This window comes from Anopheles marshallii, chromosome 3 (genome assembly GCF_943734725.1).
Source record: "Anopheles marshallii chromosome 3, idAnoMarsDA_429_01, whole genome shotgun sequence".
Classification (NCBI taxonomy): domain Eukaryota; kingdom Metazoa; phylum Arthropoda; class Insecta; order Diptera; family Culicidae; genus Anopheles; species Anopheles marshallii.
Window position 1 is genome coordinate 24,556,038 of NC_071327.1, and position 14,185 is coordinate 24,570,222.

A 14,185-nucleotide genomic window follows, 5' to 3' on the forward strand; every position below is an offset into this window, starting at 1 on the left:
AAGAATATTTCACTTTTAAGATTTAAGAATACTCCAAAATAAGTCTCTAAAGTAAATTTATAAAATATTAAAATAAATTCACAAAAACTCTATCCAAAACATAGTGGATCAGTGTTAGACAACATTTTTCAATCACAATTTTAGTGTTAAATCACACATAAATCTTATAATTTATTCGCTTTACAAATGGATCCTTTCAAACCACCTCGGTAATCATTGTAATCAACATTTGCTTCGTAACCTTTGCTGCGATACCCGGCTAGCGCCAAGGCTTTACTCAACCCTGACGGGTGTATTATTTTTCAATTAGACCAGTAATTTCTTCTAGAACGAAACTGCGCGATGGCTTTTTAATGCAACCGGTCGAGTGGCGTGCTCGGGGCAGCTTCTTCGCGCTGTCCCATCTCATAAAGGCAAGATCGGTTCGAGTCGGAGAAGCAACGAAAAAAAAAAATACAAGCCATCACAAGCCTCACCACGTCCGACTCCGGTAGGTGATCATTTTCCAATAATACCTGCGCTAAATGCATTCCGCAAACCGATACGCATCGGTCGCCGTTGCGTCGCGATCACGCGCATTCGCGCGACACGCATTCAGGGTACCGTTGCAAAAGTGCACCGAAACGTGGCCCAGTCGACGGCGCGTTGGATTTGGGCCCGAAGGTCTACCACCTTCGCGTTGGGTAGCGTGCGAAATTATCCGCCACTCGGCACTCCAGATACAGTAGCGGATGAGCTCGGACAGCTATGATCTGTTTCTCTGTACTGTACCGACTGCTGGACTGCACTACCGTCCCTGCCGTCCGCCACGTCGCATGGCACCTCCCGCCCGGTCGGATGGTCTTAATCGGGACTTAATCTAAGAAAATTATGGCCGTAATCTAATGATCGTTTCCACTTACCGGTATGGGGCATTTCGACGATGCTTGGCGGCGCGTTGATTGCCGTCTTGAAATCAGATATTTTAGCCGCGGCCCGGTCTGACCCTCGTCGCTGCAGCTTAACTGGACCGCCACCGATGCAGCTACCGCAGCTCAGCACGGAGATGAAACACCCAGACGGACCGCTAGATGCTGTCGTCGTGACCAGCAACCTGTAACGGAAAAAAATTCGATTTTATATTATGACTGCGCGCCTTAAAGCCTGGATGAATTGTTTTAATTTACGCTAAAGCCCACGCGTTATGAGTTTCTGCACCTTGACCTGTGACTCGCGATGCGGTGGGCCAAAACTGCGCCAAGCACCGGTCGCACACTGGCACTGGCTCTTTTGCTTCGTTCCATCGGTACCTTTCGCCGGTGTACAGGTGAATCAACAATCGACCACGCCGACGATTCAACACTCGAACAAAAAAAAAGAGAACACCCAACCCATGTTAAGGACCCCAATTCAATTCTCAACCATCACAACAAAAAAACACCGAAACATAACATAAACATGGGGTACAAAAGTTAAAGCTCGCGCAACCCAGTCAACGCCCAAAAAGTCGCCACTCAACACCACTCAACGCCGTCGCGATGGTGCGATGGTGCGATGAACGGGCACGGTGCGCCCGGTTTTGTTGTGTGGTCGGATTTATACTGTGAAAATATTGTAATTTCATTAATTAACGCCTTTTAAGAGGAATAAATTAGCATAACGCACTTGGACGGGCGCACCGAAAGGCGACGAAAGTGCACAGTCTACCGCACCGGTTGTAAGGGTGAAAAACTAAGGGAAAACCCCTGTCGGCGAAGGTGGTATTAATGTCCTAGAAAGCCTATGCATAATGGTCGTAAAATGTTGAAAGTAAAAACAAAAATCCTTTCTTCCCCACCCACGGGTAAGGAATGACATAAAAAGGAACCGTTCCACTTTGATGGTGCTTTCTTTTTGAGGATTTGATTGCTGTACAATGAACTTAAACTCAGATGAGAACAGGAGCAATAGAAGGCTGCACAATAGGTATCACATAAAATCTTCAAGAAAGTCTTCAGTAGCATAACAAATCCTTGAAGTTTGTTGCAGACACGATGAGTTTTGAAACTTCAACATCAAAAGAGAGTTGCGAGTGTTAAATTTGAATAAAACATCACCAATTATTAAGCAGCTTGACGCAAAACTTAAATTGTGAAAAAATAATAATGAATTATGTAACAATAACATACAGAGATCTAAACAAGCTTATCATTCTTAAAACTTAACTGAAAACTATAATTGAGAACAAAATTAAAGAATAAGTAATAGAAAAACTAACACAAACAGTTTAAATAAGAAAACGAATTATATCAAGAGACAAACAAAAACATGACATTTTGCCTGATTGCGGCTTACGAAAAAATTCACTAATGATCGTTTTTGTAGTAGGTAATTCTAGAAAAATAAAGTCCAGCAGCTTTTCAAATCAAATATTCATATTCCAAGCCAAATCGCCAGCACTTACTATGCTTTTTTCCAATTCCATACCGTGGCGTAGTTGTTTACTTTGATTACGCTAATAATTACCGGTGCTGTCTACCACAGGCCAACCCCACCATCGTTACCCCATCCTGATGGCCGTTAGACCTTGCAGTATGGTTCGCTTCTCCGTACGGCAGGCATGAGTACAAAAAAAAACCCAGCAAACAACCTAACTCTTGCGCGCTGCGTGAGCTTGATTTGGCGAATAATTTTATGGTCACGTCATGCGGAGTCGTTCCAGTTGGAGGTCTTCCGAAGACGAATGCTGCCACCACGGTTCAGCATTTCAGCACGCATCGGCCACGGTACCGCCGGAACCGGAATACGGTTCCATGCTCGGCTTACACATTTTAGTAGCTCATTAATACAATCGCTATTTTCCGCAACGCCTACGCAACGCCGGGTTTTTGTGGAGAAGCCTGGTGGTTGGGCTAGTACCACCGGTACCACAACGGCACTACGGCTGTTCGCGGAAAATATAAACAAATTCGCGCGTTATCGCAAATTGGGCACGCTTTCACGCGTTCCGTTGGTGTTTAATTATAAGAACGAAATAGTCACCCTCGGAAGCCGTCGGACTCCCCAAGCCTCCAGGCGAAACAAAAAAAGAAAAACAAAACAAACACCATCCAAGTGCTTCTCGTGACATTGCAATTGCGGCAGCTATAAGAACTCTATTTGGTGCATGAGTCGGACGGTATAATGGGCCGGAGAGTAGAAAGCCTTTTTACGAGCCCATTTGTGCGTACCCGTCATTTGAATAGCTAACTTTTGTGCGAATTAAACAAACTGATTATACGAAAAGGGCATAAAAATCTTAACCAAACGCGACCCACAATGGCAACGGGCTCCCCAAGTGCCGGTATAAAACTACCAAAATCTTTACGCTGCGACACGGCGCACATCCCGGCGCGCTTATTTCTGGGGTTTTATGATTGATTTTGCCTAATTAATCATACCCGCAGGATTCGGCCATTCACGCCGAAGGGGACACCGAAACGCATGGATTTCACTGTGTTTACACACCTTGGCCCCTTCTCACCTTGGGCTGATGATAGGTTTATGCAAATCGCACAGGATCGCAAAGCCGCAGCCCGGGGCGATAGTGTGGCCCAAAACTTATGTCCTGCGTCACGCGTTTTACGAACCACACGGTAACGCGGTGGTCAACCGTGGCCACTGCCACAACCCGAACCAGGATCGCCCCCTTTCGAGTGCCCGAGGATATGGTTGTTGAACTTTGTCTCTTCATTAATATTTATCATCCTGATTCGGTGAAAGCGGTTCGCTGGGTTCGGTTTAAGTGTGTCGTTCCGGAAAAGCCCTACCAATCGGTACGCGCACAAACGGGGGAAGGAACTTTGCCTTGCTGATTAAGCCATGGTAGCCGTATCCGTTTTGCGTGTAGGCAATTTCGTTGGGATAAGCATGTAGCATGATTAGTGGACAGTGCGTTGCCGAAACGTGAACCTTTTCACAGCCCGGTTGATCTAGGTGGAACAACTTTAACTTAATCACGAAAGGTAAATTCCTTGTTATCAAGAAAGAAATCATGGGAGAATTTTAAGATACGTGGAGAATGTTATTTCAACCCAGCACCATAGTCATTTGAAAGGACATTATCCTCCATTCATCATTTTTTTATCATAAAACGTGTCTTAAAATCACTAAGTATGATTATAAAACTATTCTTCACGAGCTACTCAATCAATTCTCCTACGAAGTTTACAATAACTGTCAGCGTACCACTTATTCTTGAGTATTTCTTGTATTTGAACGATTAAACAAAATATTGGATTTATAATAAAGGCACTCGCTTAGAATTAGGAATAGTTGGCTTTTACTGCTAAAGTAACAAATTAATTTAATGTTCTAGTAATGAGGTAAATATGTCATTTTGTTTTTAATGTTTAATAGCATGGAGACCAGAGTTTAATAATCTACCAAGGACTATATAGGAACTCTTTAATAAACATATACTTTTTATTTTTAATTTAAACAATGCAAAACAATTTTAAGAAATGCTTCCAGCAGATCAACAACTCTAAACAACAGAAAATAGTAAAGTTATACTACACAAAAGCAGTTAGAGATTTTGCATTCGATAAAGTAATAAGAGAAGCGTGGCCCTGACCTGTCGATACCCGGCGTCAGCAAATGCTTCAGGTAGTTCGAATAGTAAGAGAGCTCAATAAATTTTCATTCTTATTCTAACGCTCAAAACTAGTGGTTCAATTAATCATGTCCCACAGTACTTTTACGACATTGTTGAAAATCACCACACCAGCATGTTGCAGTCTGGTCGGCTTGTTCAATGATCCAGATGAATAAATTCCAATTGATGCAAAACGAATATCTGAAGTGCATTGCAGGCGTATTATGCTTGACAAACCCTATTAGATAAATGATACAAACGGTCTGTCCAAATACGTTAAATGTCTCAGAAAAAGAGTTTAAATTAAATAGAACATATTGTCACAATTTCTTTTTATGTTTTTACTTGCATTACTATAAAACCATTAGCTTTTTACTTTGAATGCGGTTGAGTGAATTTGCCAACTATCTTTACTAAAAATCTTTCAAATACATTGCACTATGCTCTCATGCTAATCATGTATTTGTTTCCATGCAGTTGCTATCACTTTAGCCTACCATACGGACCAACGAGAAAGTGACCAAACAAACAAAACACAAAACCAACCCCCACACTGCAAATAAGCATCCACTACCAGGGCGAAACTGCCGATAAAACCGTTTCCAGTCGTTCATTCGCGAAATTTAACAACCAAACAGTGGCATCCGTTTAATTTGGCGATTATTCTCCTTTCATTTCCTTCACTCGAGCGCTCCTTTCTCTTTGGACAGCACACGGCCCGAGCCTAAGGGATATCGTGGCGGTTGGTGTCGCGCTGGGACATGTTCGGTGCTTTTTTTTCCTCCCATGCCGATGCCAGCAGTAAATAAAACACATCCACTTGGTAGCAGTGGCAAATTTTTAATGGACGTTAACATTTCTACGGAAAATCATAAAAGTTCACTTCTACCCCTGCCACCCCGGTACTCACAGGTAACCGTACCAGTGCGGTAACGGTAACGCTAAACTTTTCCACGTCTTTTTCAGCGCCTTAATTTGCACAGTTTGTGTCCTTTGTTCTAGCAATGCCTCAATGCCTTCATTATCTGCCAAGGGTGATCATGTTGCTAGTGAGTGGTACCAGCTTCAATGTATCTGCCATGTCCATCATTCATGAATCTGTGGGTTTGCTGTAGAATGGGAAGAAGGCCATCCTAGGCCATATCCAAATTAAGCGTTAATTAAATGGAAAATAAAATTGAAGCAGCACGCATGTGTACTGCCGGGGTCGCCTGATACAGCAAAATACTGTACAGTGACCGTGCAGAAGTGTTTGAATCGTCTCTTTTAAATCGGCTTTAAGACACTTGTGCACGACACAACAAGATCATCGTCAAATGGGTATGTTACAAAAAAGCACTATTACTGAGAGAAAATATAAAATTCTAACTTTATTCTAGAATACCACTAACATTTGAGTTGAACGACCTGCCGTAGAACCAAGCTGTAACTATCTGCTATCCAGATCTATGATGATCGATCCTATCGATCCTTTGGTCATAAAAGGATATTGATCACCTTGTTGAAGTCATTACATCCAGTTTACAAACATATTTGCAATAAATCCACCTGCAATCTTCCAACATACATCACTCATAAGATAGCAAGTGACTAACCAATCGATCGAATGCAGTTTGTCCACCAAACAAATTACCATTCACCAACCGGCACACCGTACACACAACGGTTCTCCCGGCTCTTTACAAACAAAATCAACTGAAACAACGATGGATGGCAACGCTCAACGACTACCGCGACACCGCACCATCCTGAGCAGAGACAAAACATTAATTTTATGAATGAAAATAAACTGGAAACAGACAACGCCAGCAAGGAGACGGAAAAACAATTAAACCTCAGCGCCCAACACAAATCCCAGCCCGACCGGGGCAGGTCCAGAAACCGCGTCAGGGCCACCGCGTCCCGGCGGAAAACCGGGGAGGATGTGGTCGCGACAACATCAGCAAATGGAGATCCCAGTATAAAATGATATAAATGCGTAAGAAATCGTAAATGTTTATCTGTTTTCCGATTCCGGCCGCGACCTCGCTCGAATCGGTACGAGGGCTGGTTCTTCCTTCATCATCGCTTCTTGACGGTGATAAAGGGAAAAAAACACACACACACACACAACAAGGAAACTGTTGACCACTGTCAGAGACGACACCGGCTAGGACAAACGATCGGTCCAGAAGAAGAGGAAAGGAAGGAAGCGGCTTAGAGGAGAGGGATATCTTGAAACAAACTTTTTCGGACTAATCACGATGGTAACACTTCTTGGACGATGTTCACCGAGTGTTCACAAAGCAACGCTCAACAACAAAGAGACAACGTTTACCAATCGGCAGCATCGATGTTCCGCCGGGCACTTTACGGCTACAGGACAAGCTAGTAGAGGAACTCCGGCAGCGAAGACCTCTGATGCCGTCCAAAGCAAACGGACCGTTTATGTACTGGGCTTGTTATTCGGTTTAATTATCCTTTAATGTTATTAAAACAAAAAAAAACATAAATTAAATTATTATAAGCACATCTAATGGGATGACCGCGAGTTTGAAGATTGAAGCATGACAAAAAAAAGGATTGCTCTAGTCCCTTTGCTTTATTACAATGCCATTAAAGTGAACATTTGATGATCTGAGAGCGCGTCCCCGTAGAAACGGAAACCGGGTTGAAGCTCGGGTCAGGTTTGAATTCATTTTCTACGCAATCGAAACAACTCCAATGTTCTATGTGAAGGCAAATTACCACAGAAGCATAAAATCTTTCCACATCCTAAAGATCTTAATGTTCGTGTGCATGGAAATTTTTCGAGGCACTTCTATCATTTACTCGCCACATTGTTTGATAGTTCTGCGGAGTTTTAATTCAATTTTAGTTTATTATCCTCCGTGAAGAATGATAGCGATCAGTAAAGTAAATAGCCCTTATTACCTTGATATCACCTTACTAAACTAACTAAAATACAGTTGGACTTTACCTTTACACGGACAACTCTGAAGATTTATTATTTGATCTCTTTGAAGTCTTTAGAAATTCAACGTTTTATCTATGCTTTATCGATGATCTCTGTTTCTATTTAGAATTGAGTAAACATTTCTGTTGACGTCGCTTAAATTGATAAAATCCCATAAGAATCGGAGCATTATTTAGATTTGGATATCCGGTTTTAGCTTTTGTGTTAATGTTTATAGCATATATTAAAACGCACTTAGAATCCTGAAATTCCTTTTGAAATTTAGGCAGTTTCAAGAACGTAATAAATTTCTTTAAATTTTAAAACTAGTTCAACATATTCATTACAATTAAGAATCAAAGATATTGTTCCAGATTGCGTTCTCAATATTTACAATTTTCAGCATCTTACGAGTGCAACATTCAATGACTGAATTCTAAGTTTTAACATGCCCATAAATATCTCTTCTGTACTGCTACTTCTGCTAAATTTATGATAATTTTCAAAACCCCCATCACATGACAGGTTAAGTAAAGCGGTGAAATAATGTTATTATAGCTCTACTTCATGAACCAAACTCCATTTACATTAACCGTGTTTGTACGCTACAGATTCTTTACATACGCAATATCGTATTTATCGAAGACGCACACACGCCGTGCTAAGCTGTCATCCCGAATAAGGCAACATCTCCACCTACCACCATCAGCTCACCATCGCCACTTCGCACGGCTGCAGCAGCATGAATCTGTTTTTAATCAATTACACCGTTGCAATCTAATTGCCACGATCTTGCCCAACTGAACGGTCGCCATCGGTGGGTCGGCGATTGACAGGATCACTTCTCACGCGACACCCGCGATGGGTTGCGCCCGATAACCAACGCAACGCAGCGGACACTGACTACGCCAACCGCGACAACGACGACGGGCTGCCTAATGGCTGCCGACAACTGGCACACTGCAAAACCGTGGCGATATACGCCGCCGGTGTCTGCATGTTACACCGCGCATATAATACACTGTCGCTCTTTTCACCGATAAATAAGGACCTAAGCCAACCTCTAAGCCACGACCGATGCGATGGAAATACGCGCGACCCAGTGTCTTCCCCGTGTTCGCGACCGCGACTCTCACCGCGTACTGTGGGAACCACACACACACAGCGGTTCGGCCGGTCTCATAATGTGATGCCACCGAGAGCGGATGGCCATCATAAGGGCTACCTTGGGCCACCTACCTCCACCGGTTACTTCTGGTCGAGAAAAAAGCCGTTCGCACCATACGCACCACTGCGCTAGGCGCTGGCGTGTCACAGGTTCTGCCGAGACGCACCTTGCCGGGCCCCTCTCGAGCGCTCCGGGTCTTTATAAATATTAATGTATTCAAAGAGTGATTTGTAATAAACACTTGTTTTGCGTTTCGATATGCGCACGATTACTGCTACCTTTTGCCGGTGTCGGTCGTACGGTGCGACACGACCTTTTGCGCGAAAACACTTCACGCAGTACCGCGTGGCGTCAAAACTTCTCTCTCGCCCCCCCCAAAAACGGACATCGGAAAGGTCTCGAGGTCTCTGATTTGGGGTGATAAACGCATGATTGTCGAATGCACGCTGCGATGCATTTGCCGGTATTGCGGGTTGGAGTAATTTGTTGGCCCATTCCTTGAAACGGTAGTCACCGTGCTCCTCATTACGAACCCATACGCCTACGTACGCCGGGTTTCGGTTTTCGGGCCTGTCTTTTAATTAATCGTCACTCGAGAGGACACTGTCGCTTCGCGGTCATTTATTACGCGGTGCTGTCGATAATGCGCGGTGAGCGATACAGGGATTACAGCATGAGCCCGTTGGCACGGGATGCCATTTTGCCACAGTGTGCGAGCGCATCGTAAAACACTAAAATCCAACCGAATGGAGTTGTAGCTTGATTGCTTTATAGCGGCAAAAATGCTTCACGCTGTTGGAACGTAGTAGGCATGGGATGGCGTTTTTTTATCAGTGCAAACAAACCACACGAGCCGATCGGATGGATGATAAGGTTTTGGAATTTATGCGTTAGCTCAAATGTCAGTAACGTTTTTTTTTGTTTCGTTTTAATACTAATATGCATTTTAGAAACGACTAACTAAAAATCAAATTAAAAGGATCTATAAAATATGTAAATAATAAGCTGCAAAACACCCATTTATTAATCAATAATGTACATAAATTTTTAAATAGTACATATTGGGTATAATTCTATCTTATCGCTGTTACAACTAAATAACAATTTCGAATAATTATATATTTTGTTGTTATTTTTAATGATATTTTTTATTAATTTATGTCAAATTGCTATTTTAAAAAAAATTATTCAATTAAACATAACAAATTGAAATAACGTTTCAAAATATTTATCAAATTGTTTAGATTTTTATTAACATGAATAAAAAAAAATTAAGTGACTAAGTTAAAAATATTATTCAAATAATCCAAGAAGGACAAGAATGTGTTAACAACCTACTGGAAGAATTGCATAGCTCAAGAAAATATTGTACATTATTAATAAGTTTTATTAAGTTAAGGTAAGTTACTCTTGAGTTTTTTTTGTGTAGAATTGAAATTCTCTTGAGAACTTACTGTCTATTGAGTTCTACCAAACCATTAAGGACCGTCAGTGTTCAACTAATTTAATAGAATTAATTCTACAAATCCCAAGCTATAAATACAACAACAAGCTATGCCTCACTTGAAGTTTTATACCCAGTGACACTGAAGAACTCCAAATAATCAACACCAATTTTTTCGTAACTATAAGCCATCTAATTGTTACCTGTTTTGCACAGAACATCGCATTATTTGACGCTACTGCACCGGCCCCATGCGCGTATGATTCCCACACCGTTAAGGCACCGCTTCCCGAGCTTCCCTCCACCCGAAACGGTCACCCCTACCCATTATCCGGCCCGACGATCGGCAGTATAATTTAATGGTATCCTGTTTTACAGCGCCCGGGACGCTCTGGTTTCGGGTTTGGTACTCCGTGCGTCGTCGTCTCAGATTTTGGAAGCGCCATTCGATGGATGGATTCGGGACGTAAACTACCTTCATTACAACCCAACCACAACCAACCGTCTGCCCGGTGTGTAAAAGGGTGTCCATCATTCGGTCCACTCGCCAGCTCACCATTTGCCTCCAATGAATCCTGACTTCCTGACATGGAGAGATCTCGCGAACCAGTCACGCTTATCTGATTTCATCACATTCAATTCATTAGCCCGTTTATCCCGCATCGCATCGCGCACCCGTGGTAGCACGGTTTCCCGTGCGAGAATCACAACCTGTCGCATCGTCCAAAACGTCAAAGCAATGTTCGTCTCGTATCTCCCATACTTACTGCTCTGTTATACCAGAAGCAAACGCGCTCCTGGGGAGCTTCTTGAATGAAAACTAACCAATTTAAACGCACCATCGGAACCTCATTCAAAATGTTCACCGTTCACCAAGCCGTTTGTAGGAAATTTACACGATCACCAGCAAAGCAGTTCGCAAACAATCCGCCCGGTTCATCACGTCAATGTGAGCTTGCGGCTTCAAACTTCCAGAAGGCCACCGAATCGCGGAATGGTCCGTTCCCATTGCCAAAGCGCCCGGTGAGAGATGGCCAAAAAATTTGTCTCCAAACTTTATAATGACCACCGGGCGACCCGGAGAACCCTGACGGGGACCCAACACGGCGTGGACGTGTTCTGCCCCCGGGGGTCTTTACCCGTGCAGCCAGGGTTAGTTTACGATAATATCTGCCCGGGCCGCCGTGTAACGGCAACCGATCGACAGCACTTGTTTTGCATGGTGTTTGCAGGCGATCGAAACAAACCTCCTTCCGTTCCGATACCGGTACGGTCCACCGATGGAAGAGGATGTGTGAGACTCGCGAAACCAAAAATATGACACGTCAAAGCGTTCTCCGAAGGCTTTACAGCCGTTTCGTCCATCTGATCCAACCGTTGATTATATGCAGAACCTTTGGGGACACGCATGGTAAACATTGATGGGGAGACCTAATTGACGTTTTCCTTCCCTCGGTTCTCAGACTTCCTACAGCAGTTTCTGCGATTGAAGATCCAGTGTGATGTTGTTCATTGGCCAAAATCCCCTCGAGAAAAAAAAGAGTACCGTGCAACAGTTATTCCAGAACTAACGTACTGCACCGAAAAAAAGAGGATTTACCTCACGGTCAGATTAATCCAGAAGCACACCGGCTCGCACGCAAAACACACATTCTTTAGTATTTCGTTAATTTGACGAAAGACAGATTCCCTGAACGATAAGATACGCTTTCCGTACTACCGTTTCTTCAGCAAAGCAAACAGCAAGAAAAAAAAAACTACATGGACGGTGCCCGTGTGCGCAAGCTACCTTAATTGATATAAATTTCCAGTGAAGTCATAATCTTTTACGGACTGACATGTTGTTTCCCCAAATCAATAAATTTGGAGGCGCATAAAAATTTATCTAAATTTTATTGGCGCCCTCCCCAATCGGCTGACCGTCCTGCTCACTCTGATCTCGATCGGACATCGTTAACAGGCCTCCGACGACGGGGTGACAAGACATTTCGAACAGAGATTAAAGAAAAAAAACCAGTGTGGCAGAGTGGTTGTTTTGCCTGTGTGTCTTCTCTTTTTTTCTAGCCTGTTCTGTCCTGTTGGTTTGGACATCGCGGACAGACCTGCCGGATCGTCGGCTCCGAACAGAAATGAACCTATTTTGTGCAATCAAAGCAGTTAGCCCGACCTGACCCGGGACCATGAACACCGGCAGTCAACGGGCTCATTAATAGATAATAACTATTTGTTGAAAATTTACATAGCCACATTTTTCATCGGAAGCGTTCCGGCGATCCTATCGCACCTGGATGCCGGCCAGATTGTGCTCCGGTGGGTAGCAGTGGATACTGGAGGATCATGTCATGGATGGTTTTCATCTGCCACTGTAGCTAGGAGAGAGCTCCGTGCGTTGATGCGATGGAACACACATGGCGAAAGGTGCTACCGGTCGTTTGTTTTCCCCATTTTTTTTTTTGGAGAGCGAGAATATCTCGAATGGAACATGCTCCACAGCATCTTTGCCTTCGAGTCGCCTTTGAGTCGATGTGTGAAGATCGTTAGGCGAAAATTGATAGGCGAAGCAAATGGAAATCAGGCGCGGCCATCTAAATGAGCTTCCGTTCCTAGATTAAGCACAAGGAAATGATCGCTTCTGTGAGATGGAGAAATGATACTTTACAGTCAAAAGATGGACGGACGATAAGCATTTATGATAAACTGTCCGCTTCTGTGACAGGTGCTATTGTTGAAATAGGGAAAGCATTGGCCAATAAGCAAATCCTTTAAACTATCCTAATTCTTTAGCAAACCATTGCTGTGGTGAGCAATTTGCCCAAGGTAAAGAAGTGGTATCGTTGCCTGCCAAAGCGATATTATGTCGCACCCAAGGAACCGAGAAGGAAGTCATAAATATTTGGAGTACACGATATTTTAATGATTTACGCTGGAATGTGCACCTTCCATTTCCCCAGGCGTGTTGGGTTAATAATGGTTATTCACAGGCACACCGGAAAAAATAGACCATTTTCGAAGTTTCCTTTTCCCATTTGCTTTTCTTGGACCCGATTTAACAATAAAAAATAAGCATTTTCCACTACGAAGATCGAGTGAAATGGAGCAATTTTATTAACAAGTATCAAGTTTTGGATCATACAGCATTTTCCATTCCGGCTTCATTGCTTAATTATAATTAGGTTTTAATCAAAATTAGTACATTTTAGAACAGCTAAAGAGCACATGGTTCCAGTAGTAGCAAGCCATGTACTAGATTAGACTTAGTATCCTTGAATGTGATAGAGGAGGTGAGAGCTCCTTAGGCATGGTAAGAAGTAAGAGTAGCGCCCCACTCCATGAAATGAAAAAAAAGGGTTAGCTAAAATTCTCATTTTCCACCTTCTTTTTCTTTTGCCTTTTCTTCTTGATATTCTTCTTATTTGAGACACTTGAGGCAATAAGGCCTCAGAAATCCTCAAAGAGCCATTCCAGGCATTGCTTGAGTTCTAATTGCCCATAACTGGATAATTAGACCTAGATACCTTGAAGCCAGATGTACGTTTGTACGATGTATGTTTAAGCAAAACTGTTTACAATTTAAAAAATGTATAGAAATGTCATCTAATATGAAATATTAGAGAACAACTAACAAATAATTCATTCAGATCTAATTATTCTAAGGTCTGGAACGCTTGTTGTGGTCTAAGAACTATTTTTTACACATTTGGGCTTAAGCTGATACCAACATCGAGCATTAATGAAATGCAATATTTTGCCAGTATTATTCCTATCCTATACATTTCCTGCTTTGTTGCTAATCTTCGGCTGCCCGTTCCTTATTTAATCATATCAATTTGTTGTTAATTATTAAAGTATCCCTAAATCGCCTCCGCACCATTCCAGAGGCTGTCCACCAATATCTATGGTCCGATCAATTTCGATCGATCCACCACCCAGAAAGCGTCACCAACTGTAACACTAAGCAACGCAGCGCGATGTGAACCAAAGACCAGATAATGTCCCCCGGATGCTAATGAGCAAACTAATTGGTTGAACGCGAACGGTACGGTT

At 42.8% G+C, this 14,185-nt stretch overlaps 1 protein-coding gene across 1 annotated transcript in view; it reads right to left on the bottom strand.

Annotated features, from left to right (window-relative positions):
* Positions 1-2,527, bottom strand: part of LOC128712400 (paired box pox-neuro protein) — a 28,537-nt gene extending 26,010 nt beyond the window's left edge. The window contains exons 1-2 of the mRNA XM_053807293.1: positions 2,523-2,527; positions 903-1,093 (exon numbers count right to left, since the gene is read on the bottom strand). Of these exons, the coding sequence (XP_053663268.1) occupies positions 903-1,093; positions 2,523-2,527 (196 nt within the window). The remainder of the gene's footprint in view (positions 1-902; positions 1,094-2,522) is intronic.
* Between the last annotated feature and the right edge of the window lie 11,658 nt (positions 2,528-14,185).